This window comes from Mobula hypostoma, chromosome 22, assembly GCF_963921235.1.
Source record: "Mobula hypostoma chromosome 22, sMobHyp1.1, whole genome shotgun sequence".
NCBI lineage: Eukaryota > Metazoa > Chordata > Chondrichthyes > Myliobatiformes > Myliobatidae > Mobula > Mobula hypostoma.
In genome coordinates this window covers 24,916,874-24,942,297 of record NC_086118.1, presented here as the reverse complement: position 1 = coordinate 24,942,297, position 25,424 = coordinate 24,916,874, and the positions used below count along the sequence as shown (strand labels likewise).

Genomic DNA, 25,424 nt, shown 5'->3' with positions numbered 1-25,424 from the left:
TGAATCTGGGGATGGGCCGTATACTTTCATACTTTTCCATATTTTAATCAAATATTTACTCACACATATCCATTAAATTATACAATTTGCTGAACCTCTTTCCAACATGTCATTTGCCTGACTTGCTGCAGTAAAACCAATTAAATCATGGGCAAAAGTATTTCAACTGTAATCTTGAGTTCATTATCTTTCTTTGTTAATCATGCAGCAATCTCACATTGACCGTAATATTTCTTCCTCCAAAATCCTATAAACATTCATGCTTACAGTACAACTTAGGGCAGGTGAAACCACTTTGAAATTTACCTGACATTTCTCAGCACATTAAATAAGCTCCTTTATTTCCACAACATGAACATATAAACATAATGCACACTCAAAATGACTGGACTATGACACAAAATTTCTTTGAAAAAAAACACAGAACTATTCAAATCCAATGAGAGAAAAATTACTCTGGAAATTCTTTTAAATTGTTATCAATTTTCACTTCTGCTGCCAGTTAGGTTAGATATCACTGGTGTGTTATCACTGGCAATATATCACTGAAAGTGTCATCCTCTAAACTTGAGAAAGAACAGAAGATTCAAGCTAAAAATAGTAGCATAGTCATTGGTGATCAAGCCAAAGCAACATCATTTAGTACAAACTTATATTGTTACTAACTTGCACAAAAATGCTTGCACATATTTTCAGGCCTTTGTATATTACTATTAATTCATATTTGTCAAGGAATGTAACTCCACCCAAAAATGCATTATTCCAGTCCCAGCCCAAAGAATGAACATCAATGAAACCACCTAACCAGTTAATCCACCTTGCAGTCAACAATGGATTATGTTAAATTTTCTCTGCACTTGAAATACACCCAGCAACTACTGAACATAACAAATTGGTTATTTTCTTTCCTCACCAACTGAAGCAAAATTCTGGAGTTTTTTTCCATCACTCCATCAAACGTACCCACACTTGATAGCCGGGGGGTGGGGGGAAGGATTTCTCCTTTCTACTATTTCACTTTGTGTGCACTAAACCATGAACGTGATAATTTCTTTAGGCAGAAATTGTAAGTAGCAAGTTCATGAGAGCCCTGATGAAAGGACAGTCGGCTGTTACATTCACTCTGTTCCTCTCGCCAGAGAATTTTTATAAGGGAAATTATCATTAAAGAGATGTTTATTTTCAGCCCAATATACTCTTTACACAAGTGCAACTTCTTTCACTAGTTGCCAGTCAAGCAAAATAGATGTAAACCATTTAAACTTTCTCATGTGAAATATATGTACAGAATCAGAAAAGTGAGGAACCAAGCTCGAAGGTAATAATTTATTTATTTATTCAGATACAGCACAGACTAGGTCATTGCGGTTCCTCAAAATGCGCTGCCCAGCAATCCCCCAATTTAACCCTAGCCTGATCACAGGACAACTTACAATGACCAAATAACCTACCGACCAGTACTGTGGGAAGAAACAGGAGCATCCTGAGGAAATCCACGCAGACACAGGGAAAACGTAAATCTTCCCATCTGGCAGCAGGAATTGAACTCTGGTCTCTAGTACTGTAAATTGTTGTGCTAATCGCTAAGCTTCTGTGCCACCCCTATGACAGTACAGACTGTCCAGTTGCTCATTTTAGTCAATACTTTAATGGTTTTTAGTTTTTAAAAAAACTAATGCCATACAATTGAAGTACCAAATTAAAAACACAAAAAATTCTGCAGATGCTGGAAATCCAGAACAGCAGACACTAAATTCTGGAGGAACCCAGCAGGTCCGGTAGCATCTATGGAGATCCTTCATCGGGACTGGAAAGGAAGAAGCCAGAATAAGAAGGTGGGGAAAAGGGAAAGAGTACAAGCTGGCAAGACATAGGTGAAACCAGGTGATGGGAAGGCGAATGGGTGGGAAAGGTGATGAAGTAAGAAACTGAGAGGCCATAGGTGGAAGAGGTAAAGAGGTGAAGAAGAAGGACTATGATAGCAGAGGACAGTGGATCTTGGAACAAAGAGAAAGAAGAGGGGCACCAGGGGGAGGTGATGGGAAGGGAAGGGGTGAGAGGGGTACCAGAATAGGGAATAGAGAAAGAGAGAAAGAGGAGGGGAGACATGAACAGGAGCTAGAGAAACTGATGTTCATGCTGTCAGGTTGGAGGCTACCCAGGTGAAATATGAGGTTTTGCTCCTCCAACCTGGGTGTGACATCATTGTGTCAGCAGAGGAGCCAAAGGGACTGGCATGTTGGAATAGGAATGGGATGTTGAATAGAAATGAATGGCCTCTGGGAAATCCCACCTTTTGCAAAGGTGTTCGACCAACTACCGACTAATCATGATTCATATTAACTACTTCATGAAGTGATCGTCATTAAATTTTTTCATCCTAACTTAGCATGAGACCATTAATTTATGGTAATTTTAAGTGAAACAACATAACAAATATTTAACTACTACAACAGAAAGACAATTGAGAGCTCTCAAATTTTATATTGCACAATAGGTACTGATGACTGACGTTTAAGTGAGTTTGCTAGTGCAAGCTTTTTGGAACGTATTATGGGAATGTGAAATTTTGCCTATTGCTTGGTAGCATTTCTGTTGGCAACTTTAGGATAATTATGCTATGCTAAAGATGTTATATAAATAGGAGCTGTTGTAAATACATAGCTCAAAGAAGGGCTAACATACTGATTAAAAACATTTAAACAACAAAATTTAACATGCAATGACTGACGACTATTAGGAAGGATTATGCAGAAGAAAATAAAGCAAGTAGGAATATCTTGTCTCATAAAAAGAAACTAGGAATAAAGGAAATATTACGGATACAGAAGAAGTTAGCTGGCATTTTGTAGGATGGGTCATGACTTTGATTAGTCAAATGTAATTAGTAAATTAGATGGAACATCTGCTATACATGATGATTATATTCATATTAATCTCTGAAATAGCCTAAACAGTTGTGTATATAATATTTCAGTAATATTGTAAATATATTGTTTGATTCAGCTTTTTTCTACTTACATAATTCATTATGGATTATATATAAAAGTATGTGAATGGCATATACCGTCATGCCACCATGTCATATGTACACATCTCACTAAAAATAAAAATGAAACTAAGACACACATTCCTGGTTCTCTGCTTTCTTTCAATTAGTTTTATGTTCTGAAGTTTCAAAACATAATAGTGGTGATGAAAAAGTTTTAAATGAATCTGAAATAACTACCTACCTCTTGAAGTGCAGTGAGATATCTGAGAAAAAAGCTTAGCGAGATTTTCAAGTTTAAGAAAAGTGCAGCATGTTTTTTTCTTTGCAAGCAGGCAAGTTAAAAAAGGGCAGAAAACCGACGAAATTCATGGGTTCATAAATAATGAGTATTAGGTGATAATAAAAATAAATAAAAATAAGAACGAGCAGAAATATCTGGCTACATTTGAAAGACAGACTTGTTTGATTGCACAAAAGATAACTGGCTGATATGTACTGAATGAATTGAGCAGTATTTTGAAGTAAATCAAATAGCCAATGCAAAACAAGTGACAGTTTTGCTAGCTGTAATAGGTGGAACAGCATACAGTTTACTTAGAAGTTTAACTGCTCCAACTAAAGTAGCAAAAATTAGATTTGCTGATATCATGAAATTAATGTGGAAACATTTACAACCAAAGCCATTGTTGATTGCAGAATACTTTAGGTCTCATAAGTGGAATCAAAAGGAAGGGGAGACAATTTCAGCATATGTGGCTGAATTGAAGAAGTTGTCTGAGCATTGTTAGTTGATTGGTTAGTTTGTGGAATCTTACACAAAAGCATTCAAAAATGGTTCCCAACTGAAGCACAACTTACATTTAAATGAACGGTTGAAATAGCTGTATCAATGAAAACAGCAGACAGACACACAATTGAGTTACAGTCAGGAATGAAAGTAAGCATGAACAAAATTGCAGATTCTAAACAGAAATTGGCCTGGCAAACAAGTTGTGTTATTGTTGTTTCAGGGGCTCACATACACTAGAACAATACAGGTTTAAAGGCAATACTCGCAGAAAATGCAACTAAGTAGGTTACATACAAAGACCATGTCGGACAGATAAAACTAAAAGGACTACACAGTGGAGAGAAAAAGATAAAATGTCAAGTTGCAATTTCAAAAAGAGTAAGTAAAGGCATCCGTTAGACTTGCAAGAACATGGATCTGTGCCTGGAAAGTCTTCACTCTCCAGGGCGCAGGCCTGGGCAAGGTTGTATGGAAGACCGGCAGTTGTCCATGCTGCAAATCTCCCCTCTCCACAACACTGATGTTGTCCAAGGGAAGGGCATTAGGACCCATACAGTTTGGCACCAGAGTCGTCGCAAAGCAATGTGTGATTAAGTGCCTTGCTCAAGGACACAACATGTTGTCTCGGCTGGGCTTGAACTCACAACCTTCAGGTCACTAGTCCAATGCCTTAACCACTTGGCCACATGCATACTACTCTGCATACTGTTGAAGAAAAATTTGATAATGATGAGAGAGTGACATAGGACGGGGTAGCTTTGAGATTTCTAATGTAAAAACTAAAAAGAGACAAGCGATATGGCTTACACCGGAAGTGAACGGCAAATTAGCTAAAATGGAATTGGACACTGACTCAACTCTTTCAGTCATCCCACAAAATGAGTTTGAATGTTGTTTCAAAGAACCAAGAACTTATACTGGAGAAATGATAACTCCTGTGGGAGTGACATTCATAACAGCGAAATACAACAACCAACAAGCCACATTGGGCTTCTATGTGGTTATAACATTGTGGGGTCATGATTAGCTGAGAGAATTACAATCTGATTGGAATTTGCACGCCACATCCTCGAAATAGAGTCAACTGAAAGCAAATTAAGAAAGTTACTAGATGATGCCACAGCAGTGTTCAAGGATGGCATTGGAAATCTCAAACTCAGAGGGTAAAATAGTGTTAAATAAAAATGCCACACCCAAGGTTTACTTTTGGAATAGCATCTGCATCCGCCCTCTGGCTGAAGTCCATAGAACAGGAGCCGCAAGGCTGTCGACGCACCCACTGTTGTTTGGATGATGTCATTTTTACGGTAAGGATGACAAGGAACATCTCCAAAATCTCAAGATAGTAACAAAAAGGTTAGAAGATTATGGGCTCAGAGTGTGACGCAGCAAGTGTGAGCGTCACTTACTGTGATCACATCAGTGACGCTCAAGATCTACACAATTGTATTGAAAAATTCAGGTAGTGGTGGATGCCCTAAGGCTAAAGGACATGTCACATTTGCAATCCATTTTAGGATTTGTCATTTCTATAACAGGTTCCTGCCAAACCCGGCTGGCATGCTCCAGCCCTTGGACTCATTACTACAGATCAGGAAGAAATGGCAATGGACAAAGCAGTGTGAGGTGGCTTTCCAAAAGATAAAGGAAATGTTGACATCAGATACTGATCTCACACATTATGATCCACATAGGCCAGTGAATCTTGCCTGTGACCTTGTGACACCTCATCTTATGGTACTGGTGCAGTCATGTCACAAGGTATGAGTGATGAAAGTGAATGTCCAATGTTCTGCAGAGAAAAAATTAAGCACAGATTGACAGAGAGGTGTTAAGTCTGTTTTGGGGTGTAAAACACTTCAGCTGGTACTTATATGGGAGAAAACTTACCTCAGACTGATCATCAACCACTAGTGTCCATTTTCAATCCACAGAAGGTTATTCCACAACAGCAGCAGCATCAATGCAGAGATGGGCTCAGTTTCTTGGAGGACACAGTTACAAGATCAAATTCAAGAGGATGACTAATCATGGAAATGCTGATTTGTTTAACCTTGGAAAAGGTAACACCTGAAAATTTACAGGTGTTGAAGTATTCACCCTAATGCAAATCAAAAGGCTCTCTATTATGACAGAGATGATCTAAAGGGAAACCAGAAAATACTCCATAATGTCTCAGCTTTGCATAGCCACCCAAAGTGGCTGGAATGTTGAGCGGAAGTTCCAGTTCCCCTATTTTCACTAGGGCTGGGATGAACCTGCCCTTGACAGAGGTTGCCTTATGTGGGGATGGAGAGTTGTTTTACCATCCAAGCTGAGAGCTGAAGCGTTGAAGGATGTACTGTCCATGTCAGTCATCTAGGTGTTGGCTGGGTTAGATCAGCAGATCGAACAGCCTACCATGTATTGTTTAGGGTGCAAAAAACAACCAGAAGATGGTAAGAGCAGTGTCTCTCCATCCCTAGGAATGGCATGCATCGCCCTGGTAGAGATGAAAGTGTCCAGAGTTGTCAGAACCACTTCCTGCAGTATCAGTCAACTCCTACAACAACTACGGAGGAGCCCCCAGAATTTGAGATTGTTTCACAGCCAGTAGTTTCACCTGCCAAGCACAGTGATCCTCACCCCCTTGTCAGGAAAGCCATTATCCCACAAGAGTAAGAAATCGTCCACAGTGATTAAATCTTTAGACCTGAATGGGACAACTTCAAGTTTACTATGCTGTGGATGTCTTTATAGCAGTTGTATTATATAGTATACTGTGTGTATATAAATATTTAACCTATATATATACACATATCTTTTAGTTGAGATGCATGCTCTATTTGAGTTGGAATTTATAGCGAAGCAGGGAGAAGTATTGTGTATTTAACAGTTCAGTAATCCTGTAAGTATATTGATCAAGCATTCTTTGTTGTTTACATAATTCATTATGGTTGTCAAGGTTGTCAAGCCGAGAAGTGGTAGTGGGGACAAGCTCCCACTACCTAAAAGTGCTCCTCACGGCATGTAGCTCAAATAGCCTCTGACAACCAAGTCCAACTCCTGGCCTTCTCGTGTGGCTTAGCCTCTAAGCCCGGCAGAACTGTTTCTACTGACATGAGAAGGGGCGAAGGCGGGTCCTGGTGCCTTAAAGCCAGTGCTTCGGGTAGATGAAGCTCGTCAGCCTGGGAAGGCAGTCCATCTAAGAGCGGGAAAACTCTGATTTCAAACCTCCACTGCTTTGTGGCCATACCCACTCATGGGAAGGCTTCAGGAGTAAACCCTGAGGACAAATCCGGAGCTGGAGTCCCTAAGGCAGTCCGACATTGCCTCCAACCTCATTCTGACAACTCCTGCGACGACCCTGGTGCCCAGCTGTATCGGCCCTTGCCCTTCCCTTGGACAACATCGGTGGCGTGGAGAGGGGAGACTTGCTGCTTGGGTAACTGCCGGTCTTCCATTCAACATTGCCCAGGCCTGCACCCTGGAAAATTCCAGGCACAGATCCATGGTCTCACGAGACTAATGGACGCCACCACCATGGGTTATATGTAAAAGTATGTGATTGGCATTTTTCATCAGGTCTCCACATTATAGGTGCACGTCTTGCTAAAAGTAAACAGTAAATTAAAGACACACGTTCACTGCTCCATGTTTTCTTTGAATTAGTTTGATGTTTTGGATTGTAAAACATAACATAAACTTCATTTTATTTTTATAGAACATGACTGACCTGTTCATAGTTCTAACATTGTCCAGCATTGTCAATTTATAATTACTTTAGTCATGTTCTGAATTAACAAGGGATCACTGTATATATTAGCTGAATTATAGACATAGCTTGGCTGAGTAATAGACTTTTCAACTGGCTGAATGATATAATCTGAATGAACCTTAATCCATGCCCCTTACATCATCATAACAACATTTATTATTATGACAAAGTAGGGAGACGTTCTGTTCATCAATATATTCTGGCTCATAATGGAGCAATCGAATCTGTCCTGTTCCTCCACTCCTCACTTACTTGCAGGCTTAACTTATCCCTTCATGCCCATCGATTCATCTGTCATTTACCTGCAGCAGTGGCTCCCAAACTTCTATTGCATGATCTTCTGTCATTAACCGAGGGGTCTGTGGATGCACTGACATACACTTAGGGATTTTTTTTAATCCATCAGTACATTTTCATGATGTGGAAGAAAATAGAGCACCTGGTGGAAACCATTGCTGTCACAGAGAAAGTGCACAGATTTCATAATGAGCCACTAATAGGGTTTACTAATATGAGAAAATCTTCAATAGTCAATATTGAACAACTGGCTTCTCACAATGTTTGCATTTGTGGTTTTGTGTTTTGTTCAATATCTAGTACATAAACCGCTTGGGGAGAACTGAATATGCAAACTGGGAAAATTTTATTCAAATACCACAATCGAATATCTTAATTTAAATATTTTAGATATTTGCTTAGATATAAATAATTGAAACTACAGTAGTATATGACATTCTAACAGTCAGCCATTTTAGACAAAAACAGAATGTTTTGGAATGACTGATATCTGTTTTGATATTTTTAGAAAGTGCTGGAAGACCCTGGAGCTCAGTTTGTGAACATCTATCTGTTCCCTATTATCTTGAATCATTTAAATATACATGCCCTAACTAGAATTGAATTGTGTGATCATAATATTTTGCTAGAATTTCATCAATGCTGGCTCAACTCAATGCAGCATGCAGAGCTCGTTAAACATACCCTCAGTGGCCGTTTTATTAGGTACACCTGTACAGCTGCTCATTAATGCAAATATCTAATTAATCAATCATGTGGCAGCAAGTCAATGCATAATAGTATACAGACATAGTCAAGAGGTTCAGTTGTTGTTCAGAACAAACATCAGAATGGGGAGGAAATGTGATCTAGGTGACTTTCATCATGGAATGTTTTGTCAGTTCCAGTCAGGGTGGTTTGAGTATCTCAGAATCGGCTGGCCTCCTGGGATTTTCACATATAACAGTCTCTAGAGTTTACAGTGAACGGTGCGAGAAACAAAAAAAAAACTCCAGTGAGTGGCAGTTCTGTGGGCAAAAACGCCTTGCTAGTAATGAGAGAGGTCATATGAGAACTGCTAGACAAGTTCAAGCTGACAGGAAGCTAATAGTAGCTCAAGTAACCATGTGTAAACAAGAGTGTTGTGCATCTCTGAATGCACAACATGTCGAATCGTGAAGTGGATGGGCTACAGCAGCAGAAGACCACAAGTGTACACTCAATGGCCACTTTATTAGGCTCAGGATGCATCTACTAAAGTGGCCACTGAGTGTATTTCCAGTAAAGGAATGATATGGAAAAGGAGCACAACATATTGTGCAGATGCTGGAAATGTTGAGCAACAGACACAAAATGCTGGAGGACTTCAGCAGATCAGGCAGCATCTATAGAGCGAAATAAATCAGTTTGCGTTTCGGGCCAAGACTCTTCAATGGGACTGTAGAAGGAGAGTATGAGAATAGATTAATGGCCAATTTAAAAGGTTAATACAAAGCCTTCTACAATTATACAGTCTAGAAACAATGGTACTCATTCAGAACTGAAAAGGCTATTTGGCCTGACTGCACCTGAAGAACTTACCAGTGAATTTGAGAGAGCAGAAAAGAATAAAGACTTACAGTATTTAAAATTTTGGTAGTCATAAAAGCAGAAGTCTCACCTAGTCTGGATGAGATGCTTTCTAAGTCAGTGAAGTAAAGGCTTAGATGTGAGCAATTATGCCTGCACTTTTCACATCGGTCAAGCATGGAAGGAAGTTACTCCCAGTCCAATGCTCCCCTGGAGCACTGCCCAGGAATTTAGGTCACATGGGATGTGTCTGTCTTTGGTCACTCCCTGCAGAAATATATTTTTATAGTGTTACTGCAAGATCTCAGTGCTGCACTGGAACCCAAGTCAGATAGTTTCTCCCCTGTGTGATCCCCTTTTACTCCACAACTATACTCACCAGTGTAGACTGCCAGTCCCTGAATCCCCCCCACAATCCCCTCCTATTCCTAACAGATTCCAATCTAGAGATGTAGTGTTCCCAAAATCAGAGGCACACACCCTCTACTCCAAGCTTCAGTCTCCAGTCATCCCCACTACCTCTGCCCCAAGATCTACCCGACAGCAGCTATATGTCGTATCAAAGCTATAAAGTGAAGTCCTCTTCAACGCCACAATGACTGGCAATGTCTGACCAGCCTCTGTAGTTTGTTGACCTTATGTAAGTAAGGCCTGAAGCCCAACGTTGGGTAAGTCTGTACCTGTTTCTGTACAAGGATTGCTCACTACAACTCATCTCAATGACAACCCCATTTATAATGTGTTTTAGGTCACTGTTTGTAAATAATGAATACTTTACAGGGGATGTCATTTTTTTATTGTTTATCTGTGGGTATGCACTGTGTTTTGGGCACAGTGCCATCATAGTTCTATACCAGAGAATTCAAAGTAACATGACCTTTCAAATTAATTCTCCCTCGGCCGTGTGCAATGAAATGATTAAAGCTAGTGGACAACAGCAGTCCCAGTGGTGTCCACTGAACACTACTAGGCCGTGCACAAGAATGCCTGGGTAGTCATTCTTCCCTCCTTCCTCTCCTCCTTATCTGAGGGATGGTAAATAATCAGGGATTTGACAAGAGATATTTCAGACTCTTACATATAAAGCAGAAGAAATTCCAGTTCAGTTGCTTCATTAAGTATTAGCAATGCTGATCAGGAAATAACACAATGTTACTCAAAAAAATCTAATTCATCAAAGTACTTTAACAAAAAAAACTGCTTTGCATAAGAGACTCCAGATTTATGGCATAGACAGTGTGGACAGAGAGTATTTGTTTCCCAGGGCTAATACCAGAGGGCATGCATTAAAGGTGAGAGGGGGTAGGTTCAAGGGAGATGTGAGGGGTAAGTTTTTAAACTCAGAGTGGTGGATGCCGGGAATGCACTGCCTAGTATGCTAGTAGAGGCAAATACATTACAGGCTTTTTAGAGACGGTTGGATTTGGCACACGGACATAAGGAAGCTGAAGTGATATGGAAGAGATTAAAGTTTGAGCATTTTTGATTTGCTTTCCAGCACAATACTGTGGGCCGAATGGCCTGTTCCCATGCTGTACTCTTCTACGTTCCATGTTCTATTCACTATGATGTGTTTCACTCTTAATGGTTTCTAAAATGGCCCAGTCAGTTTAAAGACAATTTCAGATGGGTAATAAATCAAATTTTGCATCTGATTCCATTGTTTTGTCACACTGTACATCTGTTTTGGCACTCGAAGATTAATTATTAGAGTTGTTTCTTATAACTATACATTGCTATTTAAAATACAGATAATACAGATAGTAGTCAAAGAAATAACATTAATTCAAAAACGCCAGAATGGTATTTGCATTCTCTTTTACCACCATACAACATTAAATACATCCTCTTGACATCTAATTTTATTTTAGAAAGCTTGGGCCTCCATGGTTTATTTTAGTCTGTACTTTGTCTCATTTCCTTCAGCACAAACACTGAAACTACAAATTGACTGACTGTCACATAATTAATATTCCTTAAGTCATAGATCCAGTTTATGCCAGTAGATCGTTCTGCAATAAATAATGACCATGATAATGACTTCCACATTCTGGGAATTAAATTAAAATGTTGTACTTTAACGTGCTCAATGATATCACCACAATTCTTGGTAAAAAAATTCCAAGTATGTACCAATTTATGAGTAAATAAATTGCCCTGTTACTAGTTCTAAATCTCTTTCACACTAATCTATTTATGTCATCTGCTGCCATTTTTTGGCAATGCCCTCAAATCAGATTGCAACCATCTCACCCTCCGCCTTACAAAGCAGAACAGTTCTCGAGGGTCTTCCCAGCCTTCAACATCTTCTATGGCAAGACAAGGACCACAACACTTACTGCACACATAAACTACATCTAATCCCAAAGCATATTAATTATGTAGCAGTCATCCAACTTACAGCTTCACTGCTTCATGCTGAAGGTTGTAGAGAAAGGTACACACTATATCATACAGAAGCTCTCAGTCTCGTTAAATAAAAAGTGTCAACTTATATACTTAATTTATTAGTTAATTAATGGTGAATAAATATGTAGGCAGACACTCAGGTCAGGAAATAATGCCATAGCTTGAACCTTTTGAGGTAATTATCCATTGTACATTTGATTATATAACCATTTGCACGTACCCAATTAGGAGCTGAAGCAGGTCACTTGTCCCCTAGAGCTTGTTCCATCATTCAATCAGATCATGACAAATCTCATCATAACTCAACTCCACAATCCTGCCCGCTCCTGGAATTTTTTGGCTCCTTGCTTCTCAAGAATCTTTCTCCCTTTGACTTAAAAATATTCAAAGATTCTGCATCTGCTGCTCTTTGAGAAATAGAACTCCATTACCCCATAGCCCTTTAAAAATATCAAAAATACTTCAGAACAGTTTTAAGGAAACATGTTATTGTTAATCAGTGACTCCTAATTCCAGATTCTCCCACAAGAGGAAATATTTTAGGATCTATTTCAATACTGATCTTGTAAGCCAGCATGTTTTGGTTTCAACACAGTTATGTCCTTCCTTAAGTGAGGAGACCAATCCTGCACATAGCACTCCAAATCATTTCATCAGTGCCGTATGTAACTAAAGCAAAATCTGCCCACATTTTTATTCAACTCCTTGATAAGACCATAAGACACAGGAGCTGAATTAGGCCATTCAGACCATAAGTCTGCTCTACTGTGGCTGATAAATTATCCCTCTTTCCTGCCTTTTCTCCATAACCTTTCTAATCAAGAACTTTATCAATACACAAAAATAGTTGTAAGCTTTCTTAATTATTTGTTCTGTCTACATCTCTTTTGTGAATATTGCTCCTTTCACCTCTCAGAGCTCTGCAATCTCTCAATATTTAGATAATATGATTTTTCTTTATTGGACAAGCTGAGTGAGTGGGTGACAATATGGCAGAAAGTGTAAGATGAGGAAAAATTTGACCATCCGGTTCAGTGCATGTAATTGAAAAGCAATTTGTTAAATGGAAATAAATTTGGTAGTGTTGGTGTTCAAAGTGACACAATTCACTGACAGCCACTATGTCAGGGCACCATACAACAAAAGGGTCAATGCTATTTTAGGAAATATGAATAAAAGAGAAAGAAAGTCTTACTGTAATGGTATCGGGACTTGGTGAGACTGTAGCTTGAGTATTAGTGCAGCTTTGGCCAGACTACCCAGGAAAGGATGTACTTGCCACAGAAAGAAGAAAGAAGAGGAAAGCCCTTAACTCCAAGTCATGACACGTTTTTGTTTTAGCAGGCTTTCTTATTTTTACAAGGCTGAGTTGCTAGCTCGACGCTCAACCCAGCACAGATGGAAAGTGTGCAAGGGAGCCGGCTGGATTCGAACTCAGGAGCCTTTGCTCCGAAGTCCGGCGCTGATGCCACTACACCACCAGCCGGCTACTTGCCACAGAAGAAGTGGCATAAAGATTTATTAGACTGGAGAGTCTGGTGTATGCAAAGGGATTGTTTATACTGTGCATGTATTTTGGAGAGTTTAGTAAATAAGAGTAATCTCATCAAATTGTTGAAAAATTCTCAAAATGCTTGACAGTTTAGATGCAGGGAGAATGCTTCCTCTGGCTGAAAAGTCTAGAACCAAAGGGAATACAGGGTCAGCTGTTTAAAAATAAAATCACAAGAAATGTTTTCATTCGGTATGTGCTGAATCACTGGAGTTCTCTACCCAGAGAGCTGTGGAAGCTCACTCATTGTATATATTCAGAACAGACTGATACATTCTTAGCAAGAAGAGAACCAAGTGATGTGGGCACTGTGTTGGAAAACAGCACAAAGCTGGAAGATCAGTATGAACTTGGCAGCAACCATCACTAAGGAGCCACAGCACCCTGGAAATGCCTTCTTCTTATTACCACCATCAGAGAAGAGGTGCAGCAGCCTGAGGTCACATACTCAGTGTTTTAGGAGCGGCTTCTTCCCCTCTGCGTTCAGACAACGAACCAACATATACGAACACTACCTCCCTATTCTTGCTCTCCTTTTGCACTGCTTAATTAATTAAAAATTTTAAAATATATATTTTGTAATTTAATTCATCGTATTTTTATGTATTGCAATGTACTGCTCCCATAAAACAGCAACATTTCATGACATACAGTATGTCAGTACAGTAATATTAAGCCTGATTCTGAAGCTAAAGCAGGTTTGAACCACTAGAGAGCTACCCCTCCCATTACACATCTATACATTCATATTCACAACCATATACATGTTAGGGTCCATCTGACATGATGAGATGCCACCTTAGTGAGAACCTTATCACGTGTACAAGTAGAGTGCCAACTTCATGGTGTCATTCAGGAAGGCCTGATAATATAGATGCATTATCACCTGATCTACACATTAATTACTGGGTTGTGATGGTAAGGGAAGGCTATGAATTCTTTGCAAAGCTCTCTGGAAAGCTGGTGCAGGTTCAACCTCCAAACTAGATTCTAAATAAGCCACTATCTAAGGTAGACTTCATCCTTCTCTATCTTATCTGAACGGGGTAGAGGTCCTGGCTACCTAAACAAAGATAGACATAAGGATGTGGTAGAGGAAGGTGGGAGGTTGATGCGTGTTTATACCACTGGCAGATTGTAAATTAGAGGAGACTATAAGCCACATGAAAAATGGGACAGAAGTAGAACAATAGATCAGGAGACTGCATCTATATTTGGATTGAACACAGCCCTGTTTATGGCTTCAAAAATAGTTTTTCCAGTCATGGTGAGGATTGTCTCCTCCATTAAGATGGGACAATATGACCACATATTCTCTTTTTGGCTGCTCCCACTGATCACACCTGTGTCCAAAATTTAGAAAAGATCAGTGTTGAGGTTCTCACAGATATGAATTACGTTGCTGTCATGGTGGAAGAACTGTGAATAGCAGGAAACTGTCACTTGGAAGAGCGACACTTGCAGCACTGTAAAATGTGTGAACATGTGGTGGAGTCTGGATGTCAAAAATAATTTGTAATTTTGTTCTGAGATGGTTGTTGGTAAGTGACACGGTGTGAAATATTGAGTTGTTCCATCTCGTGGTGCTGTTGGTGGGGCAACATGATGAACCACCTGCAGTGCTTCAGTTTCTTGGAAATTGACTGTTACAACAGTCTTGGGGATTTGCACCTGAGGGATACAAATCAACTTTCCTCCGAAATTCTGCAGCATCACTAAATCTAACTGTTAACCCATTCTCTCCCATGTCATGTCATAAAGCTTTTGGCAAGTAACATACACGTCTACACTGACTTGCACATGTACACTACTGCTCCTTCAAGGTGCATATATTGGCTTCAAGTAATGCAGAGTAGTTTTAATTAGTGTTAAGTCATTCATGGAATTAGATTGCTGGCATAAGCAATGAGCCAAGCAATAAGATGGTCAGTAATAGCGGAAAACTACAATCATTTCAATGAAAAGGCAGCATAAATTTTGCATGTTGACTCCCTCTTATTGTATAAGTGAGGATTCATTATCCAGTGCAATTATATTTGTGTCCTATGTCCTATACAATACACAAAATACTTCAGAACAAGTCAACATCAACAACAGCTTCAAAATGGTTCATTTTTAAACAAGAATTTCCAAGGCCTTCAGTTTAGTAACCTGGAACAAGAAATGTATGTGCAATTTACATTTGATCTTTCTCCATTTTCTTCCAGCAACATGGAGATTAGGATATATACAGTATATTCATTTCATAGATCATATTACTGTAATACTTCAGAATGTGGCAATATTTGCTAGTGTTATTTGTCATATATAAAATTTAAAAATTATATATTTCTAGAGATTATGGAAGCACCTTTAAATAAACCACATACAGCACAAGAATTCTTGCAGAATCAGGTGGAGAGTGGAGAGTGGCCAATGTAACTTTCCTTCAAAGCTAGTAATAAGTACAGTTTTACAATCAAGCTCATACGTTTCACATTGGGATATTTCAGTCTGAAAGAAAGTTTTTAAAAAGTTTTATATTTGTTTTCTCTTGATTAAGTACTGAGAACTTAATATACATTTTCCCCATCTATTTAAAATTCAAATAGAAAAGTATCACAGATTACCTTATTAAATGAATATCCATTTCAAATAACATATTCATTTCATTTGACAAGGGAAAACAGACATCTCATTTTGGAAGTAGCTTTTCTTTCAAGATCCTGGTTACTGCAACCATCGTGTTGACCACAGGTGTTCAGAAATTATAAAAAGGACTATTCAATTCATTCTTAAGAATTTATTTAAAACAAGTCCATGAATCCTAACACAGAATAAACATGTGGGTTCTGGAATTCATTGCAATTGATGAGAGGCATTGATCGTGTGGGTAGTCAGAGGCTTTTTCCCAGGGCTGAAATGGTTGCCACAAGAGGACACAGGTTTAAGGTGCTGCGGAGTAGGTACAGAGGAGATGTCAGGGGTATGCTTTTTACTCAGAGAGTAGTGAGTGCGTGGAATGGGCTGCCGGCAACGGTGGTGGAGGCGGATACGATAGGGTCTTTTAAGAGGCTTTTGGGTAGGTACATGGAGCTTAGAAAAATAGAGAGCTATAGGTAAGCCTAGTAATTTCTACGGTAGGGAAATATTCGGCACAACTTTGTGGGCCGAAAGGCCTGTATTGCACTGTAGGTTTTCTATGTTTCCATTGCTGCAAAATTCTCTTAATCCCAGTGGTGACCAGTGGAATCCCTCAGAAATAAATGCTGATGAACCAGTTGTATTAGGTCCCTACCACTTTGATGAGTTTATATAAGGAAAGTGATAGGATAGGTTTCCCCTCAAGGCAAAAGTGATATCAAACAATATGAGATATACACATTGGCCTCCACAATGATGTATCTGTGCTTCCTTAATGGAACAATGCAAAACAGAGGTTTGGTCCTTTCTGGCTATTTTAAAACAATCCTGAATTGATCAAAAATTAACATTAAAAATGCTTGAAGGATTCAAAAGGGCAAGTCTTGTTGGAGGAAGTTGAGTTTATGCTTTGACTTCAACTCTATGTCCTTTGATCAGAACAGGGAAATGCTTGAAAGTAAGCAAATTTTAAGCTTCAGAAAAAGAGGGGAGAAGGGAAAGATCAAACTGGAATTCTTTGAGAACAAAATGGAATTCTTAGACTGGAGGCATTTGACAGGTATTGACTGAAATACTGACAAATTTGGTGCAAGAATGTCTATTTTCAGGAACTGGTTCACCACTAGGTGCATCCAAACTGGTATTTATGCAAATAATGACAATTTAAATGATCCATTATTTTTCCTTCATTGGTTCTTCACAGAGTCACTGGTGATGGCTTCACTTTGCTGTCCAATAATTAGCACGTCAAGCCCTACTCAAGCAAATCAAAGGATAAGCTTGTGTAGTACCGAACATACAAGGTTGTTTGGACAGAATGAAAAACCAAGACTCTGTCTGGAAGTTCAAACCGGAAAAGGGTTGTGTTTGGATACTCTGAGGATCTGAAGGTAAACAGTGAATGTTTATTCAAAGGGTAGTCAGAGCTGTCTGTGACCTAAAATATTATCTGTTTCTCTTTTCACGGGTTCTGGAAACCAGCTGAGTATTTCTGGCATTTAGTTCAGCTTTTCAGCATCTGCAGATTTTTGCTTTTAGAATTCTCTAAGTGTCCTAGCGCTACTCTTCCCAAAACCAAAAGGCACAGCAGATTAAGAAAGTAGTTACCTCCTTGTTTATTTGTGGGATTTTGCTACTTTACAAACGTTGTCACATTGACCCACATAACAACAACTGCACCATATAATCCATCTGATCCATACCTGCAGTCTTAGTAACAGTGAAATTGTCAATAATCTGTAAAACCACTGAAAATTTCTAAGTTAAGCATGGGCATTCAAATGTTCCTATCGGTGAACCCTGTTCCTCTACAGCATGCACTCTTACAGTTATCACAGGGGTAATCACTAGATTGAAACCAAACTTCATCATATGAATTAACATACATAAGAAGGCACACATAAATTAGAAGCAGAAATAAGCTACTTTGCCCCTTGCCTCTCCTCAGATATTTACAACATTGTGGCTGATCTTATTGTAACATCAGTTCCACATTCCTGTTTACCCCCACACACAACCCCACCCAGTAACTTTCACTTGTTCATTTATCAACAATTTATCTATCTCTGTCTTCATGATGTCCAAAGACTGCTTCCACTCCCCATGAAGAAGAGATTTCTGAAGAGACATAATGCTCCAAGGAAGAACAAATACTTCATCTTATCCATGTCTTAAATGGAAGACAATTTATTATTAAAACAATTGTTATTTCTAGATTCTCCCAAAAGGAGATCCATCCTTTCCCATATTCATCTTGTCAAGACTACTCAAGATCCTAACACACTCCCATCAAGTTGCCCCTCACTATTCCGAGTTCCAGATACAAGCCGAGGCAAAGCGACCTTTCCTCAGATGACAACTTTAACTGAGTAAACCTTCTTGTGTAACTATTTCCAATGCATTTACATCCTTCTTTAAATAAAGCCAATAATGTACACAAAACACCAGTTGATGTCTTACCAACATTCTATTAAACTGAAGCAAAACTTCCTTACTTCAGAATCAGAATGAGGTTTGTTATCCCTAGCATGTCATGAAATATGTTGTTTTGAGGCAGCAATACATTTAAAAATACAAGTTACAATACTGTAAATATAAAAAAATAGTGCAACCAGGGAGTAAAATAGTGAAATGGGATTCATGGGTTCATGTACCATTCAGAAATCTGAATGTAGAGGAGAAGCTGAGTGTTGTCTTGTGGCTTATGTGCCTCCTCCTTGATGCTGGTAAGAAGAAGAGGGCACGTGCTGAATGGTGAGCATCCTTGATAATAGATGCCACTTTCATGAGGCTTCTTTTCTTGAGGTGCTTTTGTGATTAATTGCACTTCGATAAAATAACAATATTCAGTTATCTTCCCTACTTATGTTTTTGCCTCATAGTAGTTTTTGTGAAAATATGCTAGGACGTACCTCTCTCTGCATCTTAGATCACTCCAATCTCACACCATATAGGTATTTTGTTTTATTTCTTGCCTAAATAGATAATTTAATATTTTCCCACAGTATACTCATTTTTTTAGATCCTTGCCCTCTCACTCAACCTACCTCTGTCCCTTTCTAGGTCCAGAATCAGAATTATCATCTCTGTCTTAAATGATATGACATTTGTTGTTTGGAGGCATCAGCACAGAGGCATATTAATTACAAAATAAGTAGATTGTGCAAAAAAGGAATAAAGAGGTAGTGTTCATGGGTTTATGGACTGTTTAGTAATTTGATAGTGGAAAGAAAGAAGCTGTTCCTCATTCATGAGTGTAGCTCTTCATGCTCCTGTACCTCTTCCTTGACGGTGGTAAGGAGAAGAGGGCATGTCCCAGATGGTCAGTGTCTGAGGGTCCTCAATGTTAGACACTGCCTTCTTGAGGCATCACCTATTGAAGATGTCCTCAATAGTGAGGAGGATTGTGCTTGTGGTGGAGCCAGCTAATTCTACAACCCTCTGCAACCTCTTGCAGTCCTGTGTAATGGAGCCCCTAAACCAGGCTGTAATGCAACTTACAAGAATGCTCTCCACCATACAATCTACAGAAATTTGCAAAGCGTCTTTGGTGACATACCAAATCATCTCAAGCTCCTAATGAAGTAGAGCCACTGGCATTCCTTTTTTATAATTGCAGCAATATGTGAGCCCAGGACATATCCTCCTAGGTGTTGACAGTCAGGAACTTAAAGTTGCTCACCCTTTCCATCAATGACTCCTCAATTCTGCCGACTTCCCCTTCCTGAAATCCATGATTAATTCCTTGCTATTGCTAATGCTGAGTGTGAGGTTGTTGTGGTACTACTCAATCAGCTGATCTATCTCACTCCTGTATGTTTCCTCAATAGTATCCAAGACCTTACCAACAACAGTGGTGAAATTCTCTTCACAGCTTGATTTCTTACCTGTCCCTGAGTCATCAGCAAATTTAGCAACCACCTGCCCTTCCAGCCTCATCATCTGCTTACAATGTAAAAGCTGAGACCTAAGCATGAATCCCTGTGGCAGTACACTCATCACATTTTACCAGCCAGAAAGGACATATTTGTGTCTATTCTATCATTATCATTAGCCAGCCACACACATTGTTCACTATACTCACTACAAAAAAAATCAAGAGAAGGGTTTAGTCTTGAGGGAGAAAATGTAATATTTTTTAACAAAATACCAAGTTATCACCAGTGAATAATCTCTATGGCCCTAAAATCTGATTTTACAAGTGTGGTCTAATTCTCTCAGGAGAACAGCTGAAAACTGCAGATTATATAAAATAATTAAAATTCATTACTCTTACCTTAGAATTAATTTAAAAGATATTTCATCCTCCTCCTTAATCCTGTGCATGATTTTGTTCGCCTTTGTAATATGAGTAAATTTGAATTATATTACATCTTATTTCTTGCTGTGCAGTGAAAAATCTGCAATTTGAATAGCTCATTTTTCTGCTCCATAGTGACAGATTGAAAGTTGGTCAAAAACTGTTACTTGAAAAACCACAAAACCTTTCAGGGCAGCTTTGTGTTAGGTCAGTGATGAGATCTGTCCCTTCACTGCTGACTGCAAATCGTATTCTGTCAGAAATTCCTGAAGGGATAAGGCAATTTCCCCTATTAGAAACAGAATTAATCTGGAAAAGTAGCTGGAGGGTATAATAGAGGCCAGGTTTTTATATATTTGTTAGACCTGTAATTTATGGCTCTTGTTGCCATTGCTGTTTGGATTGCAAACTAAAACCAGGTATGAATCAGACGTTATCAAATTTAATTTACTTTTGACAGCTGTCCCAGTTATTCTGTCAGTGATAATATTCAGAGAATGCTGCACCAAAACTGTATTTCAGTCTAAGTTAATTTGGAGGGTCAAAAAACAGGACAACTGCATTCAGTGATTCTTACAAAGGTAAAAGGAGCCAGCTAGTGCAATAATCCATAACCAGCAATAGGAAAACCAATCAAGTTACTTAGCCCTGAATGCTGTCCACCAACCTCTTTTGCCTATTGTATTTTCTTCTGACATAGAAGAATGCCTTTGGCCAATTGACTGTTTGCAAGATCCCAGAGCATTCCCATTGGCATGGTAGTGTTGTGGTTAGCACAACAGTACCAGTAACCCAGGTTCAATTCCCACCACTGCCTGTAAGGAGTTAATACATTCTCCTTGTGACTGTGTGGGTTTCCTCCGGGTGCTCCAGTTTCCTCCCACAGTCCAAAAGCATACCAGTTGATGAGTTAATTGTAAATTGTCCCACGATTAGGCTAAAGTTATATCGGGAGATTGCTGGGAGGAGGTCTCAAAGGGTTGGAAGGGCCTATTCTGCACTGTATCAATAAATAAATTGATTTATTTATTGTATCAATAAATAAATTGATTTCCTTTTAGCCTATTCTCTCCTTTGATCAACATCACCCTAGTTCTCCTATCATCCACCTGCAATGGTGTAATATAAAGTAGAAAACTACCTATCTTTAGGACATGGGAGAAAGCTGGAAGGCCTTGAGGAAACCCCTTGCAGTCACAGAGAGAATACGCAAAGTCCACAGAAGTAGTAGTACTGTACTGAAGGTCAGGATTGAATCCAGATTGTTAAACCTGTGAGTCAGCAGTACCGCTGGCTGCACCAGTACACTGATACACACAAATAGATTGATGACATGCACACAAAAGATGAAACAAGCAATGGGAATCAGGAGGGGTAAAAATATAAACAATAAATTTAAAATTTGCACTGATACAAAACATTCAAAGTTCTAAACTTTCTGAAAATATACATTTCCTGGTATAACTTATGTATTCACATTCAACACCTGGGATTGTTTGCATTACAAACATCTGTGGTATATTTTACAAAAACAATTATTCACTGCTAATAGCAAGTACATTTGTCTTGTGTGAAATGCCATACACAATGTCAAGAATAACTGGTAAATCAGTAAATTTTAAAATTTAAGACTAGTTACCACAATAATTCAAAACAAAATACACATAACTTGCAGGCAACAGAAAGTTATTAGCAGTGTTCCATTCAGTCCTTTCATATTCTAACAACAAGCATCTACGTTACTTCAACCAAGTTTATAATACAATATTTGCTAGAAATGCAGTCTTGTAAATTAACTTCCAACAGTCTGTGGTACGGGAACCCTTTTCTGTGACATTCAACTTGCTGCAAAATGAAAGCTAAGTCAGTAAGGTATGAGAGCCCATGTGAAACAGACATTACGATGCTTTATCCAGAACCATTTAGTTTTAGAGAAGATGATATATGTAACAACATGAAATCACTACCAATCATGAACTTCCCTTTCCCCATCCAAAACCGGAGACAAGGAGAGACTGCAGAACTTCTAGGGGAAGAACATCATGTTAGTCTGGGTCTTGGAGTGCCCAGCCTCAAAACGCCCAACAGTTCCCAATCGAGCTTATGGGGATAGGACCCCCCCCTACACACACACACACACACACACACACACAGGTAAGCAGAGAACATACAGATGATCCTGCATCCCCAGGCAAGCAATGACAGGACACCAACTAAGAATGGATCTGCTTTGTTATCAGCTTTGGAAATGCAGTCCCTCCTGGGGAAGCAGAAGAGGCCACACTCTTGCATTGCAGACAACAATTCAGTGCGGTGAGTTCCCCTGGAGGCCTAGCGGTGTTCAGCCACAATTTGTTGCTCCTGGGACATTTGGCTGCCCAAGGTGCACTTGCAGTCACACAAACTAATGTAAATCTCCCGGTCTGACAGACTTTGAGTGGCACTGGTTCTTTCTCTATACCCCATCCCTGCTGGTTTGCAGAACCAACAGTATGCCCACCTAAAAGGAATCCATGAATGTACATGTGAGGAAAACATTCAATCTCCCCACTTCAGTCGTTGAATGTATATCTTTCTGAGCAGGAAGATTAAACACAATCCCTGTCACATAGTTGCTCCAGCACAAAACCAAGCCCCTTAGCCAGGTTGTTTGAGCTTGTAATTATAGGTTCCGACTTACATTACATCTTACCACTCTGCCCCTCATTCCTAGGCTTGCTAGACTCACAGCAAACCTCCTCTTAAATGCGGCAATGTTAATGTGTAAATCTGAAGATCACAGGGGCACAAACGCTGTAGTCCGTTTTTACTTGAATTTTTGTTTAGTGTAACATTATCTATTCAGCAGATGTTCCGTCAATGACTACTCAAAATAGGAATTACATGGTCCTGGATATTTTTTGATTTTTTAAAAATTCGTAAGGTGTGAATTTGCATTCAAATTTCAAACACTCCTCAGGGACAGTGCTGTGACGCTGAGCGATCACCGAGTGCTTCATTCTCTCACCCGTTGCCATGACAAATGAGCACGAAGCAACCAAGACAATATATCGCCAAAATATATTTTATCTTCACTGTTCAAAGGTTAGAATTCTTCAGCTCGCCCTGACAGGGGGACCAATTCATTATCCTAGGACATAATACACACGTCTGTCTGCCTTTATTTAGCATAGTTATTAAAGCGCGTGCTGGTTTGAGGCAAAATTTAAGAAAATCCGGAGAAAGCGTGCACTTGGAGGCCCAGTTAGACTGTAATTATCAGCTCAACTTCTAACATTACGTTAGTAAAGTATTTCAGCAATGTCAGTCATTTATTACATCGGTGCGCATATGTTCTCATTTGGATAACTGTCTTGCCTTCCCTGTTCACAACAGCATGTCAAATAGTAAAAATGTGTATTTGAACCACGCCGCACTTCTCCCCTAAGGAAGCCGGCTAATGTTTTCATTACCGACACTAAAAATGGGGCACAACCCGTGAATCGATCGGATTTGTATTCTGCCCCAGATGTTCGCACCTCTGCGCGCTACCGAGTTGGCCGCGGCCAAAGCCGCCTCCAGTGTCCCAGGCGGGCTTGAATCAGGAGCGCGGTCAGGTCGCGCTTCTGCCTCGCAGTTGTTGAAGAACACGGGGGGGGGGGGGGCAAATATTTTACTTTCCAGATGATGGAGAGCGAAACATAAAGCAAGTGACGCGTGCAACAGAGAAACTGCCGCAAATGCTTTGTTTGTGCTTGTTTTTAGTGCGGGTACCTGCTAACCCGTAAACATGGTCTAATGCCACCTTGTGGAATGCACTGTGTGCGGAAACAGGTCGAGATTGCCGTCTTTTTCTCCCCCAGATATGTGAAGTGTTTTTCATTAATCACAGTAAACCTCCCTCCTCCGACAGAGTCCCGAAATACAGAATCTCACCTTACAGCTAGCAATGTGTAAGGTGTGTCAGTATTTGTACATCAGTAACCGCCCCCCTCTTGAGATATGGGTCGTGCCTTAATACCGCAAACCTGTAACTCGACACGGTCAATTCCCTTTTGCAATCCCTGACACATTTAATGCCCTCGAATGCTCAAGTCTCCATTCATTTCAGTCTGAAGTAGCGTTCAGATGGGACAAACGCAAGATTGTCTTTGCGGATGGCGGGGGGAGGTGGTAGAGTTCTCCTTTTCCCAACGTGTAGCAGAACGTTCTCACTAAATGAGGAATGGGTTTAGATCCTGGTCTCCCTGAGCCTGCCTGGCACTTTCGTTTTCATCGCAGCCTCAGCGCCCAGTATCGGCTCCTGCTGAAAGTGACGGAACGGGCGCAGTAGCAACAGCGGGGAAACAGGAGGTTGGTTGGTGGTGGGAGTGCGGGGGAAGGGGGGGGGGTGGTGGTAGAGAGCGGTCTGCATTCCTCAGCAAAACTCTGCGGTCCCTCACCTCGCATGTTCCCACGACGCTGAATGCAAACATTAAATGCATTTATCATCAATAAAATAACAGATATGGATAATACATCGCAAGTCTGTACCAACCTGCCCACCGTCTGGTTGGCGAGCTGTCGCATCCGATTGAACTGCTTCTTCATCATTTACTGGGGAACGAGCCGGTGGAATGGAAGACGCACAAACATTTCATTGATTAAAAACCCATGCAAGCTGATCGCGGGGACAGTAATCCTTCGCCGTATTTCTTGCCGGTCACTTTACGTGGAGCCTGACATTTTCGTCTCTCTTTCTCTCCTTTGTTATTGATCCTCCGACCCGGTAACAGCAGCAACGGCGGCGACAGCTGCGTCCTCCCCCGGCTTCCCTATGAGCGCTTGGACCATATTCTGCCCTGGCAGTGCAGCTTCCTACTGCGCATGCGGCTGGACACGACGTGTATTGTGGGAGCTGTAGTCCCAATCGCCCATCGACTGGAGTATGATGTGAGTAGAACTACAACTCCCAATGAACCGTGGCGCACCATATACTATATATAAACCGTGCAAGAGCCGGGGAGTTCCGGGGACCTGCCGTGTACGATGAATTAATAATAAACAAGACAGTAATAATTATAAGCTCAATAGAACTTTGATGCTATTCTGTTCATAATGTAACATAGAGCTGTGCCAGAGAATAGGCAATATATACACAAGATGCTAGAAATACTCAAAATAAGTTGAGCAGCATCT

At 39.9% G+C, this 25,424-nt stretch overlaps 1 protein-coding gene across 2 annotated transcripts in view; it reads right to left on the bottom strand.

Annotated features, from left to right (window-relative positions):
- The window catches only part of LOC134360220 (rho GTPase-activating protein 44-like), a 297,116-nt gene extending 272,025 nt beyond the window's left edge, over positions 1-25,091 (bottom strand). For both annotated transcript variants that reach the window (XM_063074294.1, XM_063074295.1), the window contains exon 1: positions 24,784-25,091. In XM_063074294.1, coding sequence (XP_062930364.1) covers positions 24,784-24,839 — 56 coding nt within the window. In that variant the 5' untranslated portion in view covers positions 24,840-25,091. The remainder of the gene's footprint in view (positions 1-24,783) is intronic.
- Between the last annotated feature and the right edge of the window lie 333 nt (positions 25,092-25,424).